This window comes from Sciurus vulgaris (assembly GCF_902686455.1).
Source record: "Sciurus vulgaris genome assembly, chromosome: 13".
Classification (NCBI taxonomy): domain Eukaryota; kingdom Metazoa; phylum Chordata; class Mammalia; order Rodentia; family Sciuridae; genus Sciurus; species Sciurus vulgaris.
Window position 1 is genome coordinate 73,890,192 of NC_136474.1, and position 26,975 is coordinate 73,917,166.

The 26,975-nt window shown below is 46.3% G+C and overlaps 1 protein-coding gene across 2 annotated transcripts; it reads left to right on the forward strand.

The window, feature by feature from the left end:
- Positions 1–1,572: 1,572 nt before the first annotated feature.
- Positions 1,573–26,763, forward strand: LIPG (lipase G, endothelial type). 2 transcript variants are annotated; one of them, XM_079108806.1, is made up of 10 exons: positions 1,573–1,829; positions 5,378–5,550; positions 7,174–7,353; positions 8,854–8,965; positions 15,125–15,346; positions 17,323–17,565; positions 18,566–18,686; positions 19,828–20,046; positions 22,572–22,676; positions 24,624–26,763. In XM_079108806.1, exons 2-10 carry the CDS (start codon positions 5,401–5,403, stop codon positions 24,643–24,645), a joined length of 1,374 nt encoding a protein of 457 aa, XP_078964932.1. In that variant the 5' UTR covers positions 1,573–1,829; positions 5,378–5,400; the 3' UTR covers positions 24,646–26,763. The 2 variants fall into 2 exon arrangements, with proteins under 2 accessions (XP_078964932.1, XP_078964931.1); XM_079108805.1 differs by lacking the exon at positions 1,573–1,829 and adding an exon at positions 1,982–2,364.
- The last annotated feature ends 212 nt before the right edge of the window (positions 26,764–26,975 follow it).

The following is a 26,975-nucleotide window of genomic DNA, read 5'->3' on the forward strand; positions in this document are numbered from 1 at the left end:
TGTCCCCCCCCCCCCCCCCCCCCCCCCCAGCAACTGAGCCTGCTGGGCTAAGGAGGATTTTTTTATTCTTTATTTTTATTTGTTTATTTATTTTTTGGGTACTGGGGATTGAACCCATAGGCACTTTACCTCTGAGCTACATCCTCAGTTCTGTTTATTTATTTTTATTTATGAGACAGGACCTTCTAAGTTGCTAAGACTGGCTTTGAACTTGTGATCCTTTTGCCTCAGCCTCCTGAGCCGCTGGGATCACCAGCTCTGTGAGCAAGAATTTTTAAATTGTAGTTTATCCCCTGCCTTAGCTATTAAAGAGATGAAGATAAGGCTGCTAGGGGCTCATATTTAGAGGTCACAATTGGCCAAATCAAACCTAGGGCAGAGAAGAGGGATCCAGTTATGAGATTTCCTTTAAATGGGCAGCCTATCCCGGGGCCGGTTTTCGCATCTGCACAAAGGAGCTAACACCTGACCTGTGTCTGTATAGTTTGCCAACGTAGAGGGACAGCGGGTGGAGGACGGGAGTAACATGTCTGGGGGTGACATTAACCATCCCATATAGAGTATTGAATTTTATATTTAAAACAAAATACAGCCAATATGCCTCCTGTTAATGCATGATAGCACACGGGAGGGACAAAGCGTGCTCCGCTGGCAGCTGGAGTAACAAAATAACAAGGATAGGTCAGAACAGGACCTGCTCGCTCCGGATCGTTTTCCTCACTTGGGTCTCTCAAGCTGGAGCACCAACACCAGGGAAGGGGCTGCTGGTGAGGGGGGAGGGGTTCTCCTCCCTCAACCGGGGCGGGACTGGTTCCGGATGACTACAGGGTTACTCGCGGTCAAGGGTGCCTTCTTGCAGAGCCAGCTCTCGCTGGTTGGAAGGAGCCTGGATGGTTGTGCGCAGCCTACCGCGGCGCGTTCCAGCTCTCCGGCGCGCCTAGGGTCCCCACAGGTTTGACGCATGGTGGCTCCGCCGCGGTCCCAGGCTCAGCCTCCGCTCCCCTGCGCTGGGCGCAGAGGTCTGGCCAAGATCTCAGGCGCTCGCCACTCTTATCTGCGGGATCTCGTTAAAAGAGGGAAGGAGAGGAAGGGGAAATGAGGGAGGAAAGAGGAAGAAGGTGCCTGAATCCACTCACCAGATAGTTACAGCGCGCGGCGGAGGTTGGGCCACGCGTCAAAGACCCTCTACTTCAAGTTAGGATCACTCTTCCTTTTGGGGACGGTCGCCTACTATTTCTCTACTCCTCCACCCTCGTGGTAGGCGAGCGCCCACCACATTCCCGGTGTCGCACTAAGCGCTTTCCAACGTTAAACTCTTATTATTTTCCCCAAGATCCCGAAGTGGCAGAAACTTATCACTCGCGTATTGAGGACGACAGGATGGCCTTGGAGAAATTGGGTGACTGGCTGAGTTTTGCAGCTAGTGGTGGAACCAGGTCTCTGAGCAAGGTTTGTGTGACTCTGAAGCGATTGCCAGCTCTGCGTGGCAATCGTCCAATCACGGCGGTTGCACCTGTTGCGGCCCTCTTTGGGCGGGAGGGGAGGGAGAAGGATCAAGAGAATGACCAGGTGACATTCCCCCAATCGGGACCCTAGGTTAGGGACGCGGAGAAACCATTCCTGCGCTTCGGAGAAGACGACTTCCCTTAGCGTGGGATCGCGTTCCCAAAAGGGCGCACGGCTAGGGGAAATGTGCCCCACGGGGCGGAAGGGGCTAGTGGAGGATCTATAGGTCTGCGAGAGACACTAGGGGGAAGCGGAGGTGGCGGGAGTCGCGGCAGCCTGCACAGCGGGCGCGAAGCAAGGCCACTTGTGCCAGTGTCCACGCGGTGGGTGTGCGGCGCTTTCATTCAAACTTTGGGGAGTCTCGATTCGGGCGTCAATGAGGGTGTGACCAATCAGAGCCTAGAGATGGGAATAAATTATGCAAATAACCATCTGGCGATGGGTCAGATGACTTCAATACTTTAAAAAACTACCTCGCTAGGAGCTCTTGGTGTGACAGCGGCGAGCCCAGGCTTCCCGGCAGTTCAGGGAGAGCGCAGGTCGGCTTCTGGAGCAAGCCCCTCCTCGCTCTTCCCTCCCACCTCCCCGCCGTCAGGGCAGCCAGGTTTTCAATTTCCACCTTCTCCTCCAGCTGTCTAGCCCATCAGTCCTGACCGAGAGAAGGGTGCCCACTTTTGGTCTTATTGACTTGGGAGGTGGTGGTGTTTTGTTTTGTTTTGCTTTAAATCCCTGGTTCGGGGGAGGGGGCGTGGCGGGGAAGGATGAAAAACTCCGTTCCTTTACTCTGCTTTTGGAGCGTCTATTGTTGCTTTGCGGCGGGAAGCCCCACACCCCTTGGTTCGGAGGGACGGCTGGAAGGTAACGTGCATTTATATTTATTACCCTTCCCCACTTCTTTTCTGTGCTGGGACTCCTCTGTCTTGTAGACTCTCCTCTGGTCGCTCCTCGTTCCTACGAAATCCTCCTTCCTTCCCCACTGCGCTGTCCATTGTTCTCATCGACTTGTTCTTCAGCGCTTCTAATGAGGGCATCCCCTGGCGAGTCAAGAGGAGGAGGCAACAGGCGGGCAGGGTGCTGTCTTGCCTTCTCTCACCCCGCCTGCTTCCATTACGTGATTCCCTTCATCGGTGCTGTCCAGCCACCCGGACTGCCTATGTGCAGTTCTTAAACCTTGTCCAGTCTTTGAACCTGGAGATTTGAGAGGCAAAAAGTTGTTGGAAATTCTGTCTTCCAGAGCTCCTCCTTTTAACCGTGGCCTAGGGTTTTGAAAGTGAAGGTGTCAGGGGAGCTGGCTTTGGTTTGATTAGTGCTTGCAGGGAGGATCTGGTGGGTGACTTGGGTTGAGAGGCTGCCTGGTGTCGGAGTTCCACCAGATTGTCAGCCTCAAAGCTCTTTCTTCCCCGACTCTTCCCATTCCTCCTCCTATCTTCTAGCATTTCTTCCGTTTGGGTTTTGTTTGGAAGTCTGTTCCATTGGAGGCAGCCTGCCTGGTGGAGTGAAGATAGGGTCACCTGGAGCTAGTAGTATCTGGTTAAGCAGAGGAAGACTGGGGAATCCCAAAACCCAGCCCCATGTTTCATCTACTTGGCTGCAGGGGTTGAGTCAAATGCTCTAGGTCTATGCTGGCTAGTGTGTGCATGGGGGTGTTAATCGAATGAATGGGAAAGGCTTGCTTTGCCTACCAGGTTTCCAACTCTAGTGCTAACTAGAAGTATGACCTGGGATAGGTTGCCTCTCTAGTTTGTCTCCTGAGAAATGCTGAAGTTCCTTCCAGGTCCTGTGTTCTGGCTTCTGAGGATTTGGAGGCCAGGCCATTCATTCAAAAACTATTCATTGCTTTCCTGCTTAGTGCCAGGCAATCTTCCAGGAGCAGGGGTGACAGCAAGAAACAGAACAAGATTACAGTCCCTGCCTCATGGAACTTACATGTCAACAGTGGGAAAACAGATAGTGAACTAATGAAAATATGTACATGGTGCCAAGGGTCATGGAAGAAACGAAAGCAGGGGGAAGTTATGGAGTGTTGGTGGGGGCAGGTGGGAAGATTTTAATGTGTGGTCAGGGAGGGCCTTACCCAGAACTTGACCCTTAAGCAAAGGAGCTGAAGGAGGTAAAGAATGAGTCACAAGGACACCCGGGTGCAGAACAGTCATAAAGTCCTAGAGACTGAAGTAACCCTGGCCCAAAGTAGCAGGAATGAAGATAGAGAATTGTGGGGTTAGAGCAAGCCACAAGCCAAGGTGAACTTTCTTTGTCCATCCATGTGCTTATCTGTAAGTCTGTCTCAGGGACCAGTACACCTCTTTTCCTCTAAGCTTCCCCGTCTGCTCTCTGTGTGAGTGGCTATCCAGGTGGAAGTTGGGGAGCTGTCAAACTATGTCCAGGGTTCAAATTTCTGCCAGTTGGAGCTTTTGTTCATGACTTTCATGACAGCCTGAGTTCTGCTTGTGTGCTATGTTTTCCAGAACATTATCCCCCTTACATCTGGTATATTTATTTCTACTTTTTGTCCCTTTACCCCACTTCAACACCACCCTGTCCACAACTATAGTCTCTCTTTCCATAATTTCTTTTACTTCCTCTTTTTATTTTGGGGGCAGGTGGGCAACTGGGATTAAACCCAGGGCCATGTGCATGTTAAGCAAGTGCTCTACCACTGAGCTACATCCCTAGCCCTATTTATTTTGAGATGGAGTCTTGTTAAGCTGACAAGACTGAGTTTGAACTTGTGATCCTTCTGCCTCAGTCTTCCAAGTAGCTGGTATTACAGGCATGTGCCACCATGCCCAGCTCCTTTGGCTTCTTTCTGCAATAAATTAAGCTCCTGGATGCTCATTTTTATTTCCCCAATTGCAGATGACAAGTTTGATATTCTAACTAGTTGCCAAATGATGCTTACCAGGATGACTGAAAGAGTGCTGGGGGGGGGGGGGTCCATCAATGACCATCTGAAATAAAGTGGTGATGATAGTGCCTACCTAGACAGGGACCGTCAGTGGCACAGGCTGCACTTTGGGGAGCAGGGCCATTGCCTACGTGGCATTGTGTGCAAGCACAGTAGCTGGAAGGGTGGCTGTACCACTCTGAGAAGTTTCTCCGTGGCCTTAGTCCTTCATGGATTCACAAACCAGGTGAACGCCTGGCGCCCGTCAGTGCTGCAGGAGGCCCTGAGGATGCATGAGGTCTTTGAAGTAAGTGCTGGAATAGAGTTGGGAACACAGGGGAAAGCCCACTGTTCCACTGGTCAATAGCCTTTGAACTCCAATTGCAAAATCCAGTATCTCTCAAAATTGGAAAATTTGCTGGGAACTCGTTTGGCAGTAAAACCTGGCCTTACCTGATCTGAACTCCTTTGGCAGCAAAACCTGACCCCAGCAGGCAGGAGACTATTTATAATATTTATTTCTGCCATTAAATGTGAGTACCCCTGTATTTCTCTGCAGAAATCTCAATGTATTTGATTCATGAGGAACTCCCCAGACTCCACTGGGAGTGTTAATGTAATAAATGGTATATGTTCTATAATGCTTTTCTAAAATATGAAAATTTCTGAGTTCTGAACCTTAACAGAACCTAAGCATTTCAGGAGAATTGAGGACTCACGCATTAAAAGCATAACTTGAGGGAAGGAAGAAGTTCTTTTGGTGAGAATAGAGAAAAGCAGAGATACTCTTTTTATTTCACAGCATAGTAATTAATGCAAGTGACTAATTAATCCTGGTTGCATATAGGTGAGAGGTCCCTTCACAATTCTCTTGAAAGGTGAAACCCAAATGGCTTAAGTAATTTGCTCAAGATTGAATTAGAACTACACCCTAGATCTCTCACTTCCCAAGCCACCTGAAACATCCATACTTTTCTTTCTCCCCAGATGAATCCAGGGAGGTCCAAGCCATGGCCAAACCTTCTGTGAGTTTTAACCTCCGCACCTCTAAGGACCCAGAGCATGAAGGATGCTATCTCTCCCTAGGCCACAGCCAGCCTTTAGAAGACTGTGGCTTCAACGTGACAGCCAAAACCTTTTTCATCATTCATGGATGGACGGTGAGCCTGAGGAGAGGGCTCTGTAGCTTTACACAGATTTGGTTCCTTTTGTTTTGGTCAATTAAAAAGAATACTGGTGCTTCCAGATTCTAAACCCTCTCCCCCCGTCTCCTTGTGGGCTGCTTGTGTTTCAGACAGCTGTGAAGAATGTAATGGGCACTTCGCTGAGGGGGCAATCTGGACTCCAGCAGGGCAGTATTTAGTGCTGGCACACAACGGGCTTTCAGAAAGTGGGTCTCCTGAGGGCAGCAGCCCAGCTCCACTGGCTCTGAAGGACCCTCTAATTACACTTAATTACGTTGGTCAACCACTGCCTGGAGGGGGCCGTCCTGCCATAAGAGCTGAGCTGAACTGAAGCAACTCGACTACCTCAGAGAGCCTGTGAGGGGCCAGCTGGCCTGGCTGGCTGGCTGCCTTTGGCATGGCGCCCTTCTATTTGCAGAGAGATGGGTCCGTTTAAAGGCACCAGGGCTCTTTATGTGCCCTAGCTGAGCAATTCCCATTGAAAGGCCCATGACAAACTTCAACAAAAAAGGGCTTTGAGGCTCAGCTTCAGAAGCTCTTGGCCAGCAAGGGATTTATTCATTCATGTAATGACAGTCTATTGGAAAATGGCACCGTTAAGCGAACAGGTTTCTGCCTGGGCTAATTGCAAGAGGACATTCTTCCTCTTAATGATGAGAAATTCATATCCGTTGCATTCTTTCTGTTTAAGTCTATCACCAACAGTTGAGATGGGGTCAAGAGCAGGAAGGGTTGGTGTCTACCTACCTAATGGGAAGGAAGGGTTGATTAAGGGTCTGTCTGTCTGTCCACATCTTGTAGCCTGTGATTGGGATCATGTGTTTGAACCTTTTTAAGTCTCTCCTGTCAAAATGCAAATACAAACTGCCTGTGACTTACAAATGGGGTGCATTCCAGAAAGTTCTTTTATAATGTGTTTGGAACTTGGAACAGCCGTTTCCCAGAGAAGCAAGATTGTAAATTGTGTTTGGTTTCCCAGGCTAGACACAGAAAATCTATTTATTTGATAATGTACTTGTAGATAGGTTTTAGTCACCATTTATAACTTTGTTTCTGTGGGAAAATGTGTTCTGAGTTCTAATTTGGAATTCCAGGGATGAATTTTCACTTCTTTGGGGTCAAGAGAGATGGCAGAGATGGGTTGTGGGAAGGAGTCGTTTGTTAACTCTGTGTTTGCCTAGGAGACAGCATCTCCCTGCATCTCTAAGGGAGTAGCTAATTCTCCAAGGCAACCCTCCCCAGCTGCCTTTGAAGGATGGAGAAGGCCACTTGCCTGACTGTGACAGGGACTCAGATCAACTTCATGCTTGTAACACCACCAACACATAGCTCATAGACAGTGGGACCGAAGCATAGGGCACCACCTGAGAAAGTTTTTGATAGGAAAAACTGGGGATGTAAAGAGAAATGAAAAAAACACCCATGTAGAAATTCTGCCTCTGACTGGCTGTGCTCACGTGCAGATGTTTAGTTCCTGAGCAGTAAGTGTGAAGGCTCTAAAATTGGATGGAGAGGTCAGAGATGGAATGCTGTAGTCACTGGGATTTTTGAAGCCCAGAAGAAGAATATTTAAAAATAAGTTCCCTATCTTCTTTGCAGATGAGTGGAATGCTTGAAAACTGGTTGCACAAACTTGTGTCAGCCCTGCAGACAAGAGAGAAAGATGCCAATGTAGTAGTGGTTGACTGGCTGCCCCTGGCTCACCAGTTGTACACAGATGCCGTCAACAACACGAGGATGGTGGGGCACAGCGTGGCAAGGATGCTCGACTGGCTGCAGGTAACTAAGGACGAAAGAATGAAAACAGTCATTACCTCTCACAAGCAGGATTTTAAATCTGAATGGCCTTAGGAAATATAGGCCACACTTGACCACGACTTACCAGATTCTGATCAAACTCGTTGGGATTCGCCAGGCAGAGTGGCACATGCCTGTAATCCCAGCTACATGGGGGGCTGAGGCAGAAGCACTGCAAGTTCGAATCCAGCCTGGGCAATTTAGTGAGACCCTGTCTCGAGATAAAAAATAAATAAATAAATAAATAAATAAATAAATAAATAAATAAATAAATAAATAAAAAGGGCTGGGAATGTAGCTCAGTGGTAAAGTGCCCCTCAATGTAAACAACGAACAACACCCAAAGCACTAAAAAAGAAAAACAAAACAAAATAAAAATAGAGATTACAATTTTTGCTGAATTCAGTATTTGAAATACTTGAAAGCCTGACCTTTTAGTGAGCCTTTTTAATTATTGATACATCTTTTGATTTTTTTCTGTGACTCTATTTGTTGTAAGAAAATTTGCCTTATGGCTAGTTACTTGCTGATCTTAGAAGCGATACTCTTGGTGTATTGGAAATGGCCAGGAGCCAGGTCAGGTTTGTAATCTTAAATAACTTTTGAGGTCTGCTCTTGCCTCTGAAGCCTGACTATGCTGAGGGTTGGAAGGAGATTTGTTCAAACAAATGCCGCCTAATACCTCATTTAAAATATTTAGCGTGGAAAATAGATCCTGAGGGCCTGTGTTTGCTTTTTATAGGTTAATGATTTGCCTGAGACCAGTGGACTTAACCGGGGCAGGAGGGACAGGGGTACACTGGCAAAGTGGCTCTAGGATCTGGGCAATTCCAGCCTGACCTTCCTTTTACCGGTGGAACGCTAGTGGAATTCTGGGCAAGATTCTTGAGCAGACCTGCTCTGCTCTGCCAAAACTGTTTGAGAGAGTTGGGTCCCTGAGCCGTGGGGTCAGTCCTCTAACTCCTCACTCCCTCGTAGTTGAGTATTCTGGAAGGGAACCAGTTTTCAACTCTGACATCACGTGTGGGCTTGTGGTGAGGATGCCAACAGCTTCTGGGCCCAGGGTGGAGGCCAAGGCCTTATGAGGGCAGGCAGAGAGCAATCTGCTGCAGGCTGCACATCACTTTCTAATGAGTATGGTGGCTTTGACCTCCATCCACACTGTTCCCTCCCTCTGCCCCCTCATACTGCTAAAAAGAATAGAAAACATGTAGGGAACGCATAGGGGAAGGGTCAGGTATGTAGCCTTTAGTCACATCCTCTACCTGCCCCCTTGGCATTGGAAGCGCCACCAAGTCCTTTTGACCTCCCTGTCCTTGGCTGGGAGTCATGTGCGTTGCATGTTCAGCAATGCCAGCAATGCCCTGGGGAGTCTCTGTGCCCATGGCCTCTCCTCCATCCTAATGGACTTGTTGAATTGTGGTGGCCCCGTGGGCTCAGGACCATATTCTTCATCTCACCCTCTTTGGTGAATTCCTGCAGGAGAAGGAGGATTTTTCTCTGAGAAATGTTCACTTGATTGGCTACAGCCTTGGAGCCCATGTGGCTGGGTATGCTGGCAACTTTGTGAAAGGAACAGTGGGAAGAATCACAGGTAAGCCCTGCTTCCACCACCACCCGTGACCCCAAGCTCCCTTTGTCACTCTCCAACGTGGGTGTTCTGAACCAGAGTGCTCCCCAGTGAGGCTTGCTTTGGAAGGAACTTGGAGAATACCCAATCTAGAACTTTCCAAAGGTTCTTTTCAGTCACAGAAACCCTTTTCCAAATTGAACTTGTGCAGGACCCTTATATATGAGATGATAGAGGAGGATATTTTGATTGAAGCTGGGCGGGAATATGTGGTTGATTTTAGCCTTGCCATCTGGGCCTTCTCCCTCCCTGGAGGAACTTCAGGGTCTCTGAACACTGGGGAACACAGTTTGGAAACCACTGGTCTAGTCTAAAAGATGTAGAAACAGTCAGAGGTGAGGCAGCTTACCCAGGGCAAATGGCTGAGAACTAAAGAGCAGAAGCTGGGTGGGGCCTGGCCTCTAGGCTTCCGGGTGTTCCTTTCAGGTTTTCACCCACCATACTCCAGGGACTCAAGAGAAAAGAAGGAACAATAGGATTCTAGTTTATATTCAACCTCTAATGTCCATTTCATCCACCAATGGCCTGGTGTTTAGGATATTTATTAATAATAGTTACTTGTTTAGCATGAGTGGTTAAGCTCTGTAATTAGAGATTTTTCTGACATTGGTACCAAGGGATCAATAGAAAATTGAGTTTTCTATCTGGAAAACTGCATCTTAGTGAACTTCTAAAGTGAGAGTTTGCATTAAATCATTTAATGATTGTGAAAAGTGTGAAAGATTCTTTTCTATCTTTGGACTCTAGAGCTTCCTCCACACTAAAATTAGTGGTAAATTTGTTGCCCTGACTTCCTCCCCTCCTTCCAGCACTCTTTTACATGTATTTGTACCCAGTCTCTCCCTCACCCACAAGGTACCAAGAATGCCATTTTAGAATCTTCTCTGTTGCTATGACTGAGTAGCAGAGACTGGGTAATTTTTAAAGCATAGAAGTTTATTTAACTTCCAGCATCTGGTGAGGGCCTTCCTGCTGCATGATAACATGGTGGAGGGCATCCTATAGCCAGACAGAACAATTGTGCTAGCTTGACTCTTTTTTTTATAAAGCCACTAATGTCATCATGGGGACCTCACCCTGATGTCCTCATTGAATCTAATCCTAATCACCTCCCATAGGCCTTCCCTCCAAATACCATTAACATATATGAGTTTTGGGATCAAGTTCCAGCACATGGACTTTTGGGAGACACAAACCATAGCAGGTGGTAACCTAGAAAGAAAGATTGGTCAATTTCTTTCCCTGTAGTGTTTTTATTTTAAAACAGGAGTTAGTCCCCTCTGGTGCTTACCAGAGGTTGTGTTCTTACACTGACCTTACAGAAGAAGAGGAGGCAGAGTAAACCTACCCCGGGTAGGCCTCAGCCCAGGCCCTGCACCTGGTCTGCATTGTGAAAGGGGAAATATGGAGGAAGAAAGAAAAGAAAAAACAAAAACAAAAACAAAACAGGACTCCAGCAGAAAGAGATCCTTAGATAAAGAATGATTCGGTAAAGATAGGATTTCAGGTTTTGGCAATAAGGTGGTACGGTAGGTTTTTTAAAAAAAATATTTGTGAGGCTTCCCTGGACCACCTCAATTTCCATCTCTGGGCTTAAGTCTAATATATACACACATATGAAAATATGCATGGACATTCATTTACAGCCAATGATTCCATTCAGCTTGGTTGCTTTGTTTTTTATTTCTAAGAGGGTGGGGCTTGAGCTGTCTCAAGTGGGCTGTGGGAGTGTGGCCACCCCTGGCTGCTCATTAACCCACCGTGGGTGCAGGGTGACTCCACCTGAAGCCACTCTGGGTTCTACCAACTGTGTACCTCTGCCCAGCCCCAAAACCAGAGGTGCCACGTTCTAGGGACAGACCCTCCGGATTCATTCTGCAGCACTCTGACCTCCTCAGAGTCAAGGCCCTGTGTGTCACTGGCAACAGGGACAAACTGTAGATCTGGCCTTTCCCTGCTCCCAAACCTGAAATGAGCTGGGGCTATAGTGAGGGGCTTTCCAGTTCTATTCCCTGCTTGTTTGGGTGGCAGCTGTTGAGAGGGCTTCTTGCCTGTGGCTGGCCAGGGAGCCTGCAGAATGCTAATCGGTGCTGCGTGGAGCCTGGTGTCCTAAGTGCAGTCCCGTTTCGCCAGCCTGTCTCTGTGGAGCAGGGGCCAGCCTCTGTTGAGTTGCCCACTGAGGCAGCTCTGAGGGTATTCATGCACTGCTCCACACTGCTGCGTGTGTCTGATGGAGGAGGCTGTCTCCCCGACTCTCCCCTCAGCTTGGAGAGGGCTTGTGGACCGGGTGGTTTTGAATGGTAGGAAGATACAGATTGCAGGTAGTATGGGGTACTCGGGCCAGTATGCTGTTGTATCAAGGCCACCACCACAGAATCCTTAGCATGGAGTTTTCAAGGGGATACCTGAACCCCAATCTTGCTTGGGCCAGAGGGTGTGGACTGGAGTCTGCTGGAGTTTTATCCTCTTCAGCTCCTGAGAGAAGCATGTGCTATACTAGGGAAGAAGGCATATATTTCTAGTTAGTTATAAACAAATAAGCAAGCAGAATTCACAATGGGTGGGGGGAGAATAGAGGTAATTTGAACCAGACAGAGGGGAGTGAAGGGAGGGGTGGGGGAGGCGGCATGGGGATAGGAACGATGGTAGAATGAATCAGACATCATCACCCTATGTGCATATATGATTACATGGCCTGTGTAACTCTACATTATGTACAACCAGACGAATGAGAAGTTATACTCCATTTATGTACGATGTGTCAAAATGCTTTCTACTTTCATGTATAACTAATTAGAACAAATAAAAAAGCAAAAAATATAAGTAAGCAGATTAATTCATATTATGAATTAATTAAATATGAATAAAACGTTCACTTGGGGTAGACTCCAGGCTGACCACTGCCTGATGTCAAGTACTTAAATGCAATTACTTGACAGGTGAGTGATGAGGTACTTCATGCTATTTTTAAACTACATAGCAACCCTGCGCATTTTACAAATGGGTGAAGTGGGATGCGGTGATTAAATAACAGGCCCAATACCTTGCACCCTATAAGTAGCAGAGCTGGTATTCAAACCCAGGCTGCCAGGTTCCAGAGCCTGCATCTAAACATGGAGGCATCCTGCCTCTCTTCTGGAGGTGGAGATAAGGTAGCTGATGAACAACAGCAGCTCTGCCCTGCTAGGCCCGAATGTATGGCCCCCAGTCTTTCCTCTGTGTGTGTGTGTGTGTGTGTGTGTGTGTGTGTGTGTGTGTGTTTTCCATTTGCTGATTTGGGGGAGTCTACAACTGATTGAAAGACATGAGGTCCTCCATCTACCTTTATTTTTTGGAGGGTATAAATTCTTCCTCCTATTACTAGTTTAAAAAGTAGATCGTATCACTATTTCCACCCGGAGCCTGTGGGCCATAATTGTGTGTCAGGGCCAGTTCGATCAAGGGGGCTGGGCCAGTCTGGGTAGGTGAAGGCCCCGCCTGCCTGCTGGCTGGCCTGTGAGGCCCTGTCAGCTGCCTGCATTCCGCCAGCACAGCTTGGTTTCCATGGCATTGCCCGTCTGGTGGGGACCTTTGTTCACACCAAGCAAAGAGCCTCTCTCTTGTCTTGGTTGCAAAGCAGAATCAATCTTTCTTTCTTTCTTCCTTTCTTCTTTTCTTTCTTTCTTTCTTTCTTTCTTTCTTTCTTTCTTTCTTTCTTTCTTTCTTTCTTTCTTTCTTTCTTTCTTTCTTTCTTTCTTTCTTTCTTTCTTTCTTTCTTTCTTTCTCTCTTTCCTTCTTTTCCCTCTATTGCACATGGCAAGAGGCAGGGAGAAGCCCTTTAGTCTGTACGGTGGTCCTTGCAGTCTCTAAAATGGGTCATTGTGGTCTATTCTGGAAGAACCCTGCTTTTGTGCCATCTTTCTTTTGGATTCTGGATTAGGGATGAGCCCCTAAACATCCTGGCTCCCTTTCTGCCTTGGTCATACATGAAATCATCTAAACTTCTGGAAGCTCTTGAATTTCAGTCTCAACTAGTTCTCATGAGTAGCGAGTCCTACAAGTTGACTGCTTGCTCTAGACAGCTTTGCATTTTGTGTATCCTGAAATGACACTCTCAAGCTCCCTGTTGCTCCCTGGTTCTTTTTACTGGGGTCTGATGAACCTGGTTCTGTTACCCATCTCCTCCTTTCAGGGGAGAATTCTTAGCCACATCTCCTCTTGGCCTTGGAGCTTTTAGGCTAGTAGAGGCACTGTTGATAGGTGGGGCCAGCCAGAGCTTTGTTGTGTGACTGTGTGAGGGGATTGTCTTGTGCATTGTTCCCCTTCTCACAATTGTGACAAACAAGAATGTCTCCAGACATTTTCAAATGTCCCCGGGTGGGGGACGGGGGGGGGGGGCAAAATCACTGAGTGGCAAACAGCTGTTCTAGAGGGAACAGAGCCTTTTCTCTGTTTCTTAACTTTCTCCAGGTCCTCTCTGAGTGTCTGTAGGGCAAAGAGCCTTCCTGGTGGGAATGAATCAAGTTCCCATAATTACTTATGCTTTGTAAATGTGGTTATTATTGACAAGTACTTAATCTGTTAAGATCTCAAATGAACAGTATGAATGAAGGCATTTAGGTTCTATTTCATAGATAATACTGAAGCACAGGGACATTTTTCAATACCTGGTCTACAGACCACTGACTTTTAGGATCACCTGGGGAATTCATCAACATTTCTGGATTTTGTGCCAGACCGACCCATTGGAATCTCTAGGAGTTGGAAATCTTCTTTTTGTGCTTTGCAAGGTTTTTTTTTTTTTTTTTTTTTGGGTGCTGGGGATCGAACCCAAGGCTTTGTGCTTGCAAGGCAAGCACTCTACCGACTGAGCTATCTCCCCAGCCCTTGCAAGCTATTTTTTTTTAAATGGTTTTACATTCATATAATTCCAGAATTAAAAGATGGTGTAAATTCTCTTACTATTGCACATTTCCTTCCCCACTTGCTCTCCTCTTCCATCTACATTTACTGTGCATCCTTCCAGAGGCTTTTTTTATTTTTTTAGTTACATGGTACACTCCAAATTTTTAACAAGCTCCTCAGTTCTCTTGGTGCATTTTCAAGTGTGAGGATCAGGGCCTATGCAGGGCTTCCTGCCTGCTCAATGTAGACAGTTTGGAGGCAAAACGTTTTCTCATGGTGACTGCTAAACAGAGAATTCTGGAGGCGTGGCATGTGGATTTCATTCTCAGTGTCTTAGGGGTATTGAAGGCAACTCCTTTGTCACCATCCCATTCCTGGACCTGGCTCATAACTAAAGGAAGGGGAAGAGTCAAGTCAAATACAAATAGCTCAGTTTGGGGAGACTGAGTTCTTCTAGAAGAATGTAGTCATTTAGTTAACTTTGTAAAAATTCTGCTGAAGAGCAGGCTGCTGCTGGAAAGGCTGTGACCAAGGAGGAATTTCAGGGTGAATGGACTGCTCCAGCCCCCAAGTTCACTGCTACTCAACCTGAGGTTGCAGACTGGTCTGCAAGTGTGCAGGCGCCCTCTGTGCCTATCCAGCAGTTCCCTGCTGAAGACGGGGGTGCCCAGTCGGCCACTGAAGACTGGTCTGCAGCTCCCACTGCTCAGGCCACTGAGTGGGTAGGAATAACTATGAGTGGTCTTGAGCTGTTCTGCAGAACTTATTAAGCAAGATGGAAATAAGGTTATGGAAAATAAACACCAGTTTCTTAAAAAAAAAAAAAAAATTCTGCCAAAATTAGACCAGTGGAAGACTCTCAGTGGCCAATGACTGAATTGAATGGCTGAGACTGAGGCAGCCCAGGTCCTTTTAGAAGTGCTGTAGTTCTGACCACCCATGCTTTCTCAGAGCTGGTGGCAGTGTGGTCTTGTTGCTCGTCTACTCGGTCAGCTAAGTCATCAGGTCATGAGGAGGCTTCAAAAGGCAGTGTCAGCTCTCCATCTGTAGACTTTAGTTCTCATCGCAATGTCTTTGGTCAACTGCATGCAGAAATGGGTTCCTAATTTTATTCTATGTTTCCATGTCTGATTCATGGTGCAGGGATACCTTCATTCTGCACAGTGAGATTCAACTCTAACTCAAGTCTTGTTGACATGGCACACCTAACATAGTCTCTCTTGGCTTCTCCTGCTGCAGGTCTGGATCCCGCTGGGCCCATGTTTGAAGGGGTGGACATCAACAAGAGGCTCTCCCCTGATGATGCAGACTTTGTGGATGTTCTGCACACCTACACACGATCCTTTGGCTTGAGCATTGGGATTCAGATGCCTGTGGGCCACATTGACATCTACCCCAATGGGGGTGACTTTCAGCCCGGCTGTGGATTCAATGATGTCTTGGGATCAATTGCATATGGAAGTGAGTTTCTTATCTTCTGTTTCATGTTTGACTCAGTTTATCCAAATTCCTTCTAAATCAGCCAGAGAGCTATTAGTGCTCCCAACACAACTCATCTTATTACTCTCACGTCCTCCCACAGTGGCCCCAATGCTGTGTTTAAGGTTTCCAGTCCTACTGTGTGCCTGTTAGTAGCATCCATTTGCTTTCTCATGCTTCTATGCCACAGGTGTTATTAATTTCTTTTTATGAAAAAGTAATACATATGTTTATTGAAAAAACCTAGGCAATATAGAATGGCATTAAGCAAAAATACCCCTGCCCCCTGCCCACTACTCTCATGTTGCTCTTCAAGAGTAGCCAGCATGGATGTTTTTGTGTGTGTTGTTTCAGTCTGTTTTCTTTGCGAATTTATGTATGTTCTTCTGATTTTTCTCAAATCACTTTGTTCTGTAACTTTGTTCTATTGTAATATGTGATGAACATTCTGAAACATCAGAGAAAATAGATCTATTAATCTTATTTTTTATGGGCTATCTGATATTCTGTAGTGTGGCTACACTGTATTTTAATGTTTGGTAACATTTGAAAGAAGCAAAACCAAGAAGCTTTTCCTATTCACTTACAATTTATCATCTGAATGCCTGAACTTATTCTCAGCAGACTTAGGCTGTGTGGCCCAGGGACCGATCACTCCATGGGCTTCCCATACTCTCACTGTCCTGGACTCTGGCAGCATTTCCCAAGTCTTGACTCCAGTTGGCTCTCTGAACTCTGAGACTTTGTGCTTTGGAGGACCCACTCTCTCACTTGGTCTTAAGACTGCTCCTCACTCCCGATGCCCTGTGTGGCTGCAAGGCCCATGTGAGGATAGTTCTCCTCTGCCCAGGCTATGGGATAATGACATTTCTTAAATTGGTGGTGCCAGTGATGAGGGGGTCAAGGGGGCATTGCCAGATTTTTCTGATTCCAGGAATTTCTTAAGCCAATTACTATTGACTTTAGCCTCTGATTGCAAGAACAATGATGTACTATGGACCAGATAGTACAAATTATACTTTTAACTTTGCACCCAATTGTCTGTATGACCCTGAACAAATTATCTCTGGACCATTTTTTAATTTTTTTTTTTTGGTACTGGGAACTGACCCAGGGTTGCTTTACCACTGAGCCTTTTTATTTTTTATTTTGAAACAGGGTTGGGCTAAGTTGTTCAGAGTCTTACTAAGTTGCTGAGGCTGCCTTGAATTTGTGATCCTCCTACTTCAGCCTCATGAGCTGCTGGGATTATAGGCTTGTGCCACCACATCTCACATATGGGCCTTTGAATTACAATCTGTAGTTGAAGGCATTGGACTAAAATGGTGTGGGTGTTTTATCAAGGGGTTGGCTAGTAAATATTTGTAGGCTTGTAGGCCGTTCAGTTTCTGTTTCAATTAATCCACTCTGTGGTGGTAGCACAGAAGTAGCTACAGAGAATACATACACCATCGCTTCTTGGTCTTTTGACTAAGATCAAAGAATACGTACAAGTGGGGTTATGTTCAAATAAAACTTTAATTACCAAATCAGCCAGCTGGCCAGCCACATTTTTCTGATCCCTTGACTAGATGACATGCAGCATTTGATACCTGTCCTCCTTTTTGTGAACATACAACTCTGATAGGATTCAAGACTCCCCTCCACTCAACTGGTCTGCATTGCTCTCTTTAGCACTTATTATATGAACTTTCTTGCTCTTTATTTCTCTCTGTCTTACTGGTGCTGTATTCTTACCAAGAGAGTGAATGGTTAGGAGGTCAGAAGGGTCATAAATTCTTCCACATCTTCACAGGAGCCTGGCACATCACTGGGCCCGTATTAAGAATTACACAAATGAAAAGGCTCATAACCTTAATAAACGTAGCTCTCATTGATCAGGTATACAGTAAATATAGACACAGTGGTGTAACCATGGAGGAGTGGCTTGTCCTACATGCTCTATCTCCTTTCCCCAGCCATCACGGAGGTGGTGAAATGTGAGCATGAGCGAGCGGTACACCTCTTTGTGGATTCCCTGGTGAATCAGGACAAGCCAAGCTTCGCTTTCCAGTGCACAGACTCCAATCGCTTCAAAAAGGGGATCTGTCTCAGCTGCCGGAAAAATCGTTGCAATAGCATTGGTTACAATGCTAAGAAAATGAGAAACAAGAGGAACAGCAAGATGTACCTAAAAACCCGGGCAGGCATGCCCTTCAGAGGTAACCTTTGGGCCCCAAAGTGGCCCTTTGTTGTTTTCCTCCTTTTTTTATTTTTATTTTTGGTACCGGGGAGTGAACTCGGCGTATTTAAGCACTGAGTCACATGCCCCGCCCTTTTTTGAATTTTATTTGGAGACTAGGTCTCACTGAGTTGCTTTAGGGCCTCACTAAGTTGCTGAGGCTGGCTTTGAACTCATGATCCTCCTGCCTCAGCCTCCTGAGCCGCTGGGATTACAGGCGTGCACCACGGCACCTGGCTCCACATACTTCTTTTTCTTCTGTCATGCCTTCTCATGAAGCTAATGAAAAGGCATTTTCTAAGGTTCCTTTTCCATTTTCTGGGATTACAGGTGTGCACCACTGCACCTGGTTTTTTCCTCCTTCTTAATACCTTGTTTCCCAAGAGCTGTGGTCAGCCAGCACAGTTACATCAAATTATTGCAAATCAGATATCATTGTGTGTGTATGTCCTCGGAAAATTATTCTTCAAAAATCAATGGTGCAAACTCTTTTTGTGCCTGTGAATAGCACTCCATGATCCCAATAATAATATCTGAAATTTCTGTCTTGCATTAAACTTTCCAAAACTATTTCATATTTGGTTTCTTATTTGATTGCAACAAATCTGAACTAGGTTGAACACAGAGTTACAAAATGATAGCTTATGTTCTTATAATGTGCTATGGAACTACAGTGTTTTGTGGGTGTTACATATGAGGCTCAGAGAGGTTAATACTTTAATCCTTAGTCCAGGGTCACACAGTTAGAAAATATCTAGGCCTAAATCCCCCAAACATCTAATCCCTAAGTTTAGGGCTCTTCCTTAGCAGTGGCCTCTTATGCCTTTGGACAGGATAAGGTTAGAGGGAGACTGGAGGCCAGGTTGCACTAAAAGGATGTCAATTCCTAAAATCCAGTGTGCTGGTTGACTTGGTGTGGGAGAGGGTGCTTGAGATGACACACCAAGCTCACCAGCATCTTTGATTTGCTGTCTCTACAGTTTACCACTATCAGATGAAAATCCATGTCTTCAGTTATAAGAACAGAGGAGAAATCGAGCCCACCTTTTATGTCACCCTCTATGGCACCAATGCAGACTCTCAGATTCTGCCTTTGGAAATGTAAGTCATGAGTTTCCTTTGCAACTTTGGTTCAGGACCGAGAATGAGTTGGTCTGACACTGAGAAAGGGCAAGGAGCTTTGGAACAAGTGCAGAAGTGCGGTTGGATTGCCCAGGGAAGGAGCTGGTTCTAGCTGTCCTGAGTCCTCTCTCCCGGTGTCATGCGCTCCATCAGCACTTGACTCAGAACGCTCTGGGAGGGAAGCTCCTGGGATGAATCAGGGGTGTGAGAAACTGCTGGATCAGCTGGGCAGAAACTGCTGTTTCATTTCAGGCCACGCCTGACACCTCAGGCGTTAGGGAATCTGGAACTTGGTGAACGTCATTTCTGTACCTTTTCAATGATCAGCTGTGGGAGGGGCACATGATGGTCTGTATGTATTTGTTGAGAATCCACAGGGGACAAAGTGCCCTGCTAAGTAATGTTGATTGAAGTAATCCACTTCTCAGGGCTCAGGGTCTAGTATGCACATGCACACTGACACACAGCTAGGGCCAGGGCAAGCCACACTGAGTGTCAAATGAGAGGGACAAGCAGGAAGGGAATAGGAGCTGAGAGGGAGACAGACACCCATGAGCAGAAAGAAGAGCACACTGCTGTGTGGTGATGTGACTTCCTGTGTCTTCTCATTTCTATTCTTTCTTGGTCCCGTCTCCCTGGGAAGAAGCAGCATGAACTGAGAGATACTCAGAAATGTTTTTATTTTTTTTTAAACTTATTTTTGGTTCCAGGGATTGAACTCAGGGCTCTCAACCACTGAGCCACATCCCCAGCCCTATTTTGTATTTTATGTAGAGTCAGAGTCTCACTGAGTTGCTTAGCACCTTGCTTTTGCTGAGGCTGGCTTCGAACTCATGGTCCTCCTGCCTCAGCCTCCCGAGCAGCTAGGATTACAGGCCAGAGATGGTGTTAATAAGAAATCAGATGCCGTGGGCAAAGTTATCTCTCTGTCAATGTAGAGCACAGCTGAGCTGCCACCTTGGTCCCATGGGAGGGACATGGAGGGCAGGAGGTGGGGAGGACTTAATACCTGTTTCCCTCCAGTCCTTGTTGGGGAGGTGCTGCCACTGTGTCACCTGGCACAGCATGGCAGTTCTTCAGGTGGCAGGGGCATGAGACGAGCTTCTCTCTCACTTTCTAGAGTGGAGCATATCGGGCTGAATGCCACCAACACCTTTCTGGTCTACACGGAGGAGGACTTGGGTGACCTCTTAAAGATCAAACTCACCTGGGAGGGGACATCTCAGTCCTGGTACAACCTGTGGAAGGAGCTCCGTAGTTACCTGTCTCAACCCAGCAACCCCAAGTGGGAGCTGCATATCCGGCGCATCCGTGTCAAGTCCGGGGAGACCCAGCGGAAGTAAGTACTCCTGCCCCTTCTTCTGCCGCATCCATGTAAGTGGTGAGCAGAGGGCTCTGAGCTTATGCTCTGATCACAGGCCCTTGGCTGGGAGGGCTGGGAAAGAGGGGCTGGAATTCAGCCCCTGTTCTGTTTTCCCAGCCCTGTGTTGGCCTGGAGGGAGGAGGGCTCCTCTGGGCAGCGCTCTTTGGGGCTGCCTTGTTGATCTACTCACTGGAGGGCCAACTGGAACAGCATGCCCCACTGATGAGGTCTGTGAGCGGACCTGGTTTCCCCCAGCACCTTGTTTTCGGAGCACGATGGTATCTCTCCTCCGGAGGGTCTGAGTCTGGGATGTAGGGCTGGAGTTCAACCTTCAAGTAACAAAGAATCCTCTGTGCCATGCCAGCTGGCAGCTTCCCCACTCCTTCGAATCCTGAGCCTAGCATGAAAGATCCAGACCTTTATATATCAACTTCTGATATTGTGCCCCGACTCTTTGAGCAGGCTTCTATCTAAATAGAAGTGGAGGAGGGCTCAAAGCCAGCGGAGCCTGGGAGACCTTTGTCAAGAGAGGAGGGTTTTCTTAACCACGTCCTTCCCTGCAACTTCTGCAGTGGTCACTGCCAGTCTCAGTGTGGGAGGGAGCAGCTTCCACATTCTTGGTCCCTTTTCTGGCCTTTTCTCCATTACAAATCTTCACACGACTTGTTTGGGTCCATCCACCTGCGGCCCATCTTGGCAGCAGATGGGCTGAACTGGAGTCTTGGATCCTTTCTCTGGGCACTTCTGGGCTCAGATGGGGGAGAGCTGTTAGTACCAAGCCGGTGAGCTAGATAATCATGTGTCTCCTTTCTTACTTCTCTGGGCTTCTAAGCACAGTCTATGCCTATGGGTGTGATAGCAGAAAGATGATTACTTTTATAAACTGTTTCAAATATAATAAACACTCATTTAATCTCCATTGAGACTTAACAAATGTAAGCAGTTTTCCATATTGGTTTCAGATATGAGTTTTTCAAAGTAAGACATTATAGATGCAGTTGAAATCCCATTATGCTCTTTTCTGGTCTTATTCTTCCCCTTCTTTCAAGCCAAATGTAAGGAATGTTTCAACATTAACTAATGGTAGGGTTTCCTTACTTCATATTTTATGCTATTTGTATTTTTGTTTATATCCATAAGCCATATATGAATGATTCTGAATTTTCCATGATTGGACATACTATTTCACAAGTTGCTTTTGTTGGGGGGGTGGTGCTGGGGATTGAACCCAGAGCCTCACATACGCTAGGCAAATACTCTGCCACTGAGCTACACCCCAGCCCTGCAAATTGCTTTTTTTTTTTTTTTTTTTTTATGAAAACATTGTCTGTGAAATTAATCCAATGCATTCAGATCTAGTTCAGTCACATTTAATTCCTGTAAGTCATCATTGTATGAACACTGAATACTTAAACTTTTGCTATTTTTTTGTAGTTACAAATAGTACTGAAGTGAATGACTTGGTACATTTTCCTTGCACCTGTGTGTTAGGCCTTCTTTGTGGCCTGTCTACTCAAAAGTGGAATTGCTGAGTTCTGGGATATGCAGCCTCCAATATGATCAGCTATTATTATCTCTCTCTCCATAGCGGTTGAGCTAGTTTTCAAACTTGGTCAGGGCGTAATAGCTGCCTTTTCCCTTCCTCCTCACCACTGGTGGGACACTCTTGCCATTCTCATGAGACCCCTATTGTTGTATTCATTTGCATTTCCAGACTGTGAGCGAGGCAAGTCCTCTTTTTATGTTTATAAGCATATAGGCCCTAAAGTTCTTAGGGCTTCCTGGGAAAAGTTCTTAAACCATTCCGAATGTGGCTCTTGTCCTGCCTCAACATCAGGGTCAAGTTCCTCAAACATTTTTGATCATGAATTCATGCTGGTCAAACAGAAAGGCTACATGGGCAGCCTTAGGTTATCATGAAGTGGTTACCAGGCCCCTGAGATCTGGCTGTGCATTTGCTGAATTGTTCATTTTGACTTGCAGCTGGGTTCCATTTGCTCTGGCCAACGGGTATTTGTGGAGCACTGTCTTAGAGGCACCTGGAACTTGTCCATTCAAGGAGCTCACAGAACCAATAGCAGTTTCAGGCAGCATAGAATATTGTAAAATAAAATGAAACATTCATTTTTAACTTCTTGTCATAAGAAGTAATGACAGTCGTAAAATCGACATGTACATAAGAATAAGCCTTTTTATAAGATTGAGAAGGAGAATTAGGTTCATGAGGGCTTCCAAGAGGCAAGGGTCTTGACAGGCAGGCAGGGTTTTGGGTGGATAGGGAAGAAGGTGGGAGCTGAGGCTGTGTGGAGTTGAATCCTGGAAGCCTTTGACCCAGTTTGGAGTCCAGCTGTAGCCGTGGCCATGGCAGTTCTGAAGGCTCTGGCGTTGGCATGACATGATGAGAACTTCCCTTTCCCTGCCTCCATTTGCCTGGAATCTAGAAGGCATTGTCTGGATGCGCCTGGAATTTTGGCTATGTCAGTGGTTTTTTTTCTTTTTAGATTGACATTTTGCACTGAAGACCCCGAGAACACCAGCATATCCCCTGGCCAAGAGCTCTGGTTTCACAAGTGTCGGGATGGCTGGAGAATGAAAAATGAAACCAGGTAACCAGGACTTTCTCTGTGTTCTGACCACCTGTGGGGCTGGGCATGGACCTGGGAACTTGGGTTGTGGCATGAACAAACAGACAAGAACCCCTTCCTTATGAAGCCCATCTTCTGCTAGAAGGAGATAGATGATAAATAAATGAAAAACATAGGTTGTCAGAGGGTGTGAATGTCCCTCTGCCCCTTGGTCTGCCTCCCCCTGAAGATGCTCATTGCCTGTGGCCCTATTGGAATCAGGGTTTTTGGTTACTAATTCCCTGGGTTTGGTGTCTATGCCCCTCATTTTGACATCTCCTCTGTAGTGACCAGGGCTATGGGAAGGTCCAGTCTTCTGAGCTTCTTCTGGGATCAGGTTGGAGTGGGAGCCACCTGGGAGGGAGAGAAGAAGCACAAAGCATATTTCCGTTTCTAGGTTTTCTGGAACCCAGGTTGGTGCTGGTAGATATTAGTGAAACTAATTCACCCCCCTGAGAAACAGGAATGCTCATTGTGTGGAGCTGAGTCAGGGACAGCTTCAGTATTCCACTGTGCTATCCTGGAATCTCCTGATGTCCGGCTGAAGAAGGCCCAGGTCACAGTGTGAGGCAATAGGCTTCTCCAGGGAAACCAGCCGCATGCCTTCTGAGCCTAAGTGCTTGCTGAGAAGAAGGGGAGACCATCTCTTCATGCATACACTGAGCACTAAGCACATGCTCACCCAGCATCCAGTGACTTACACAATCACTGAGTTCTATCATCAACGCCAGAAGGCAGGTGTTACCTCTGGGTGCAGATGAGGAGACTGAGGCCCAGGGAGATTAAGTCACTCTCCCAACTTCTCCCAGCTGGTGATGGCAAAATGAGGACTCGAAGCAGGTCCTTCTGTTCTAAAGTTTGTGCTCCTGAGCCTGCAGGTTCCACCTGCTCAGATGAACCACCTCATCTTGGTCTGGGTGCCAATTATCAAGCATACTTGGGGGTCCCCTGTGATTAACCATCTGCCAATCCTGAGGGCTGGGCTGCATCCCCAGCTGCTCTGTCTCCAGGTTAGGGGCATCAACAGGACTTTAAGCTCAGTGATCATAGGACGTGTGGAATCTGATGACTGCTTCTCTAAGTAAGGGACTCCATCTAGTGCGGGCTCATATGATTTTCCAGTATCATCATAATTTTAATGCTTTATGTTTGCATTCAAATTTATACCTTTCAAAATGCTTCCATATATATTAACTTCATTGATCCCCTGAACAACCATGTACATTGGACACACCCAGGAAGACTACTATTCTTACGATGAGGGGTAAATATGTGATTCTTTTCTACTCCAGAACTTCTAACAGTTAAAAATGCCATGGCTTGCCTCACACAACTTCTTTTAGAAGACAAGTTGGCCTTTCCCTTCCCCAGCAAGGAACAGAAAACAAGAGAATCTCAAGGAATAAATGAACACTAGGAAGTTGTGCTATCCCTAGGCATAGGCAATGCTGTCAGTATTCTTCCTTTTGACATGGACACTGTACACCTGCTCACTGACTAAGAGACTGAGGTTCAGAGTGATTCAGTAGTATCTTCCTATAGCTGAAACTAGAATCTGGGTCTCTTGACTCAGCCTTGCCTCTTTGTGGCCATATTACAGTTTCTTGTGTTTCTAGATAAAGGCAAAGGGTGCACTTTGATAGTTCTCAGATTTGTGTGGGCTTGGTTTCACCTGTTGTGCTTAAACATGTGAATGCATGGGCTGTCATGTACTAAGGTCCCAGAGACACTTCCCTGGGGTGTTTCTCAGAGTGAAGCTGTGACTCTTGGGGCAGGAAACTGTCAGAATCTTATCTGCTTCTCAGAAAGGAAATTGAGCAAATAGTTCCACAGAGGTGTCAGAAAGCTGGGTCAGAGCACACACTGTTCTGGTTTGCTGGTTGCTGGCGAGCAAGTTAACAAATGCTGGACTTACATGATTCTTTTCAGTCCAACCATGGAGCTCATCTGAGGGTGCCTGGAAATGTGGCCAGCACGTACCCCCAACCCTGCTGTCCAGCCATCCATGCACATGGAGGAAAGTTACTGCTGAGGACCCACCTGGTGAAGGACTCCTCTTGGCCTTGACCTTGGAGCCTACTGAGCCTGCCTCTATTGCCTATGAGGGTTGCCACTTCCTGCAGGAGGAAACTGCTCTGCTGAAGCACCAGTTGCCACTCTAGATGAAGTCTAACTCCAAACCTCCATTGATGCCCCCAGGAGCCAAGTCCAGATCTGTGTGGAAGCAGCAGAATGCCTGGGTCCCTGAGCATAGCCAGTGGGTCTCCCAGTGGCTGGGTGAGCCCAGGCTTTGCTGACACCAGAAGGACTTAGCAAAAGGAAAAGACCTCTGGAGGTCTTTTCCTCCAGAGCTGACTCATGTCAGGTGGCAGTCTTCTTACCTCACTGACCCAGAGAGGGGACATTAGATCTGGGTCAGGGCTAAGGCCCTGCCATGGAAGTTCCCCTGGGCTGCATTGGTCAATACTGGTTGTATCTTAGAACGTCCATCCAGCTCCTTGCTTACCCTCTGAGGCACACAGCATCTGCAGTCTCCCGTTTCCACTGTTCATCTCTTGATTGAACAAGTGCTTTTGGGGCACCCAGTTAGCTTGGGGCAGTAGATACATTACTTTGGAAGCTTGTGGGGTTGGTGTTCTAGAATCCCTACCAGTTTAGTGGTCCATGGGTATCCATGTGGTGAAAGACGAGGGGAACGGGCTGGGCTATAAGTGTAAGCGTTGGGGACTGAGGTTTTAAGTGGTTCCTATCTATTGCTTCTTAGTTAACAGGTGCCATTTCCTCCAAGAGTGACACATTCAATCACTAGCAGAGTATCATATGCACTGGGACCACAGTGGTGGCCAATTGCTAGACAGGGTTGCTGTGGAGTGGAATCTCTTCCATTTAGGGATCTAAATGGATAAATATCCATTAAATGGATACATATCCATTCACACAGAAACCCTGGGCTGGGGATGCATGTCGAGGGCTTGCCTAGCCCATACAAGGCCCTGGGTTGGATCCCCAGTGCAGCAAAAAATCAAAAACAAATAAACCCTGTGTTCCAGAAAGTAGCCCCTGTCAACAGAGCTGGTCCTAAGAGTTAACACAGTGCTTTTTCTCCTTGAAATGTGTTGCTTTCACATGAGTGCATTTCCGGTGTTGAACTTGGAAAAGCCTTCATTTCTAGCTCTTGTTATGAATGAAAAAAACATGACATCTGAGCAACTCTTTCATACTTTTCAAACGATTTGCATGTGTCTCACCTGGAGCGAGGTGAGCAGGCAGCTATTATTAACCTTATTTTATAAAATCAGGGCTTAGCAAGATTCAGCAACATGCCTGGGATTATATACCAAGCTGGTGGGGGAGCCAGGCCAAGGATCCAGATTTCCTGGAGGCAAAGTTCATGGTTCACTCACCTCTGAAATTTCATGAAGATATCTATAGCCAATTCCCGCCAATATGCCCCAGATGTGACAAACGTGGAATCTTTCTGGAGCCATCCATAAAATCCTAAACACTTTTATTAATATATAACCAGGAGAAACCTGTGCCAAGAGGTTGGGTTTTTTTATGGGTGAGAATTATTTGGGAGGAGGTGTGGTATCTGATAGGGTGGGACGGCAATTTTCTTTGTACTTAGGTTTTTTTAAGGACATTGTTTTAATCTACAGTGTGCCAAAGTTGTGTCACTGTTGAATATCAAACTTGCGAAGACATAACCAGTCAAGTCTTAACTCAGAGTGTGCTCTCAATCCATTGTGTACTTCTGTAACTGCTTTCTAGCCAAAGTGAAACTTGTATTATTGGCCTTGCGTCCTGGTTACTTCTGACTTCTGTTTTCAGTAACAGGAGCTTTGGGAACCAAATCTTCAGTGGGTTGTGTATTTATGCATTTGGCTTGAAGCCTTATTTGTATATAATGATCCTTTTTTTAAATGCTACTTAAAACTCTATTTATTTCTCAAATGTATATAATGTATAAAGATGAATGTATGATTAGTTTTTACTTGAAGATTAACTGATTTTGAGATTTAAAAATTTTAATAGTAAAATAATTAAAAAAAAACTACAAAATTCTTAATGGCTTGTCAACTCATTTCTTTTTTTAAAATAGTTTTTTTAGTTGTCAGTGGACCTTTATTTTATTTATTTGTTTATTTATTTATATGCGGTGCTGAGGATCGAACCCAGGGTCTCACACATGCTAGGCAAGTGCTCTACCACTGAGCCACAACCCCTGCCCTCACTTCTTAACATTATAGCTGCTCACACCTTGGGTTTGACATGGAGTTA

Excerpts from the sequence above, each read along its gene's own strand:
- LIPG (XM_079108805.1), top strand. The coding sequence starts at position 2,268 with ATGAAAAACTCCGTTCCTTTACTCTGCTTTTGGAGCGTCTATTGTTGC. Across the intron at positions 15,347-17,322 it reads GGGATCAATTGCATATGGAA|CCATCACGGAGGTGGTGAAA; the intron begins GTGAGTTTCTTA and ends TCCTTTCCCCAG. Across the intron at positions 20,047-22,571 it reads TCCGGGGAGACCCAGCGGAA|ATTGACATTTTGCACTGAAG; the intron begins GTAAGTACTCCT and ends TTTTCTTTTTAG.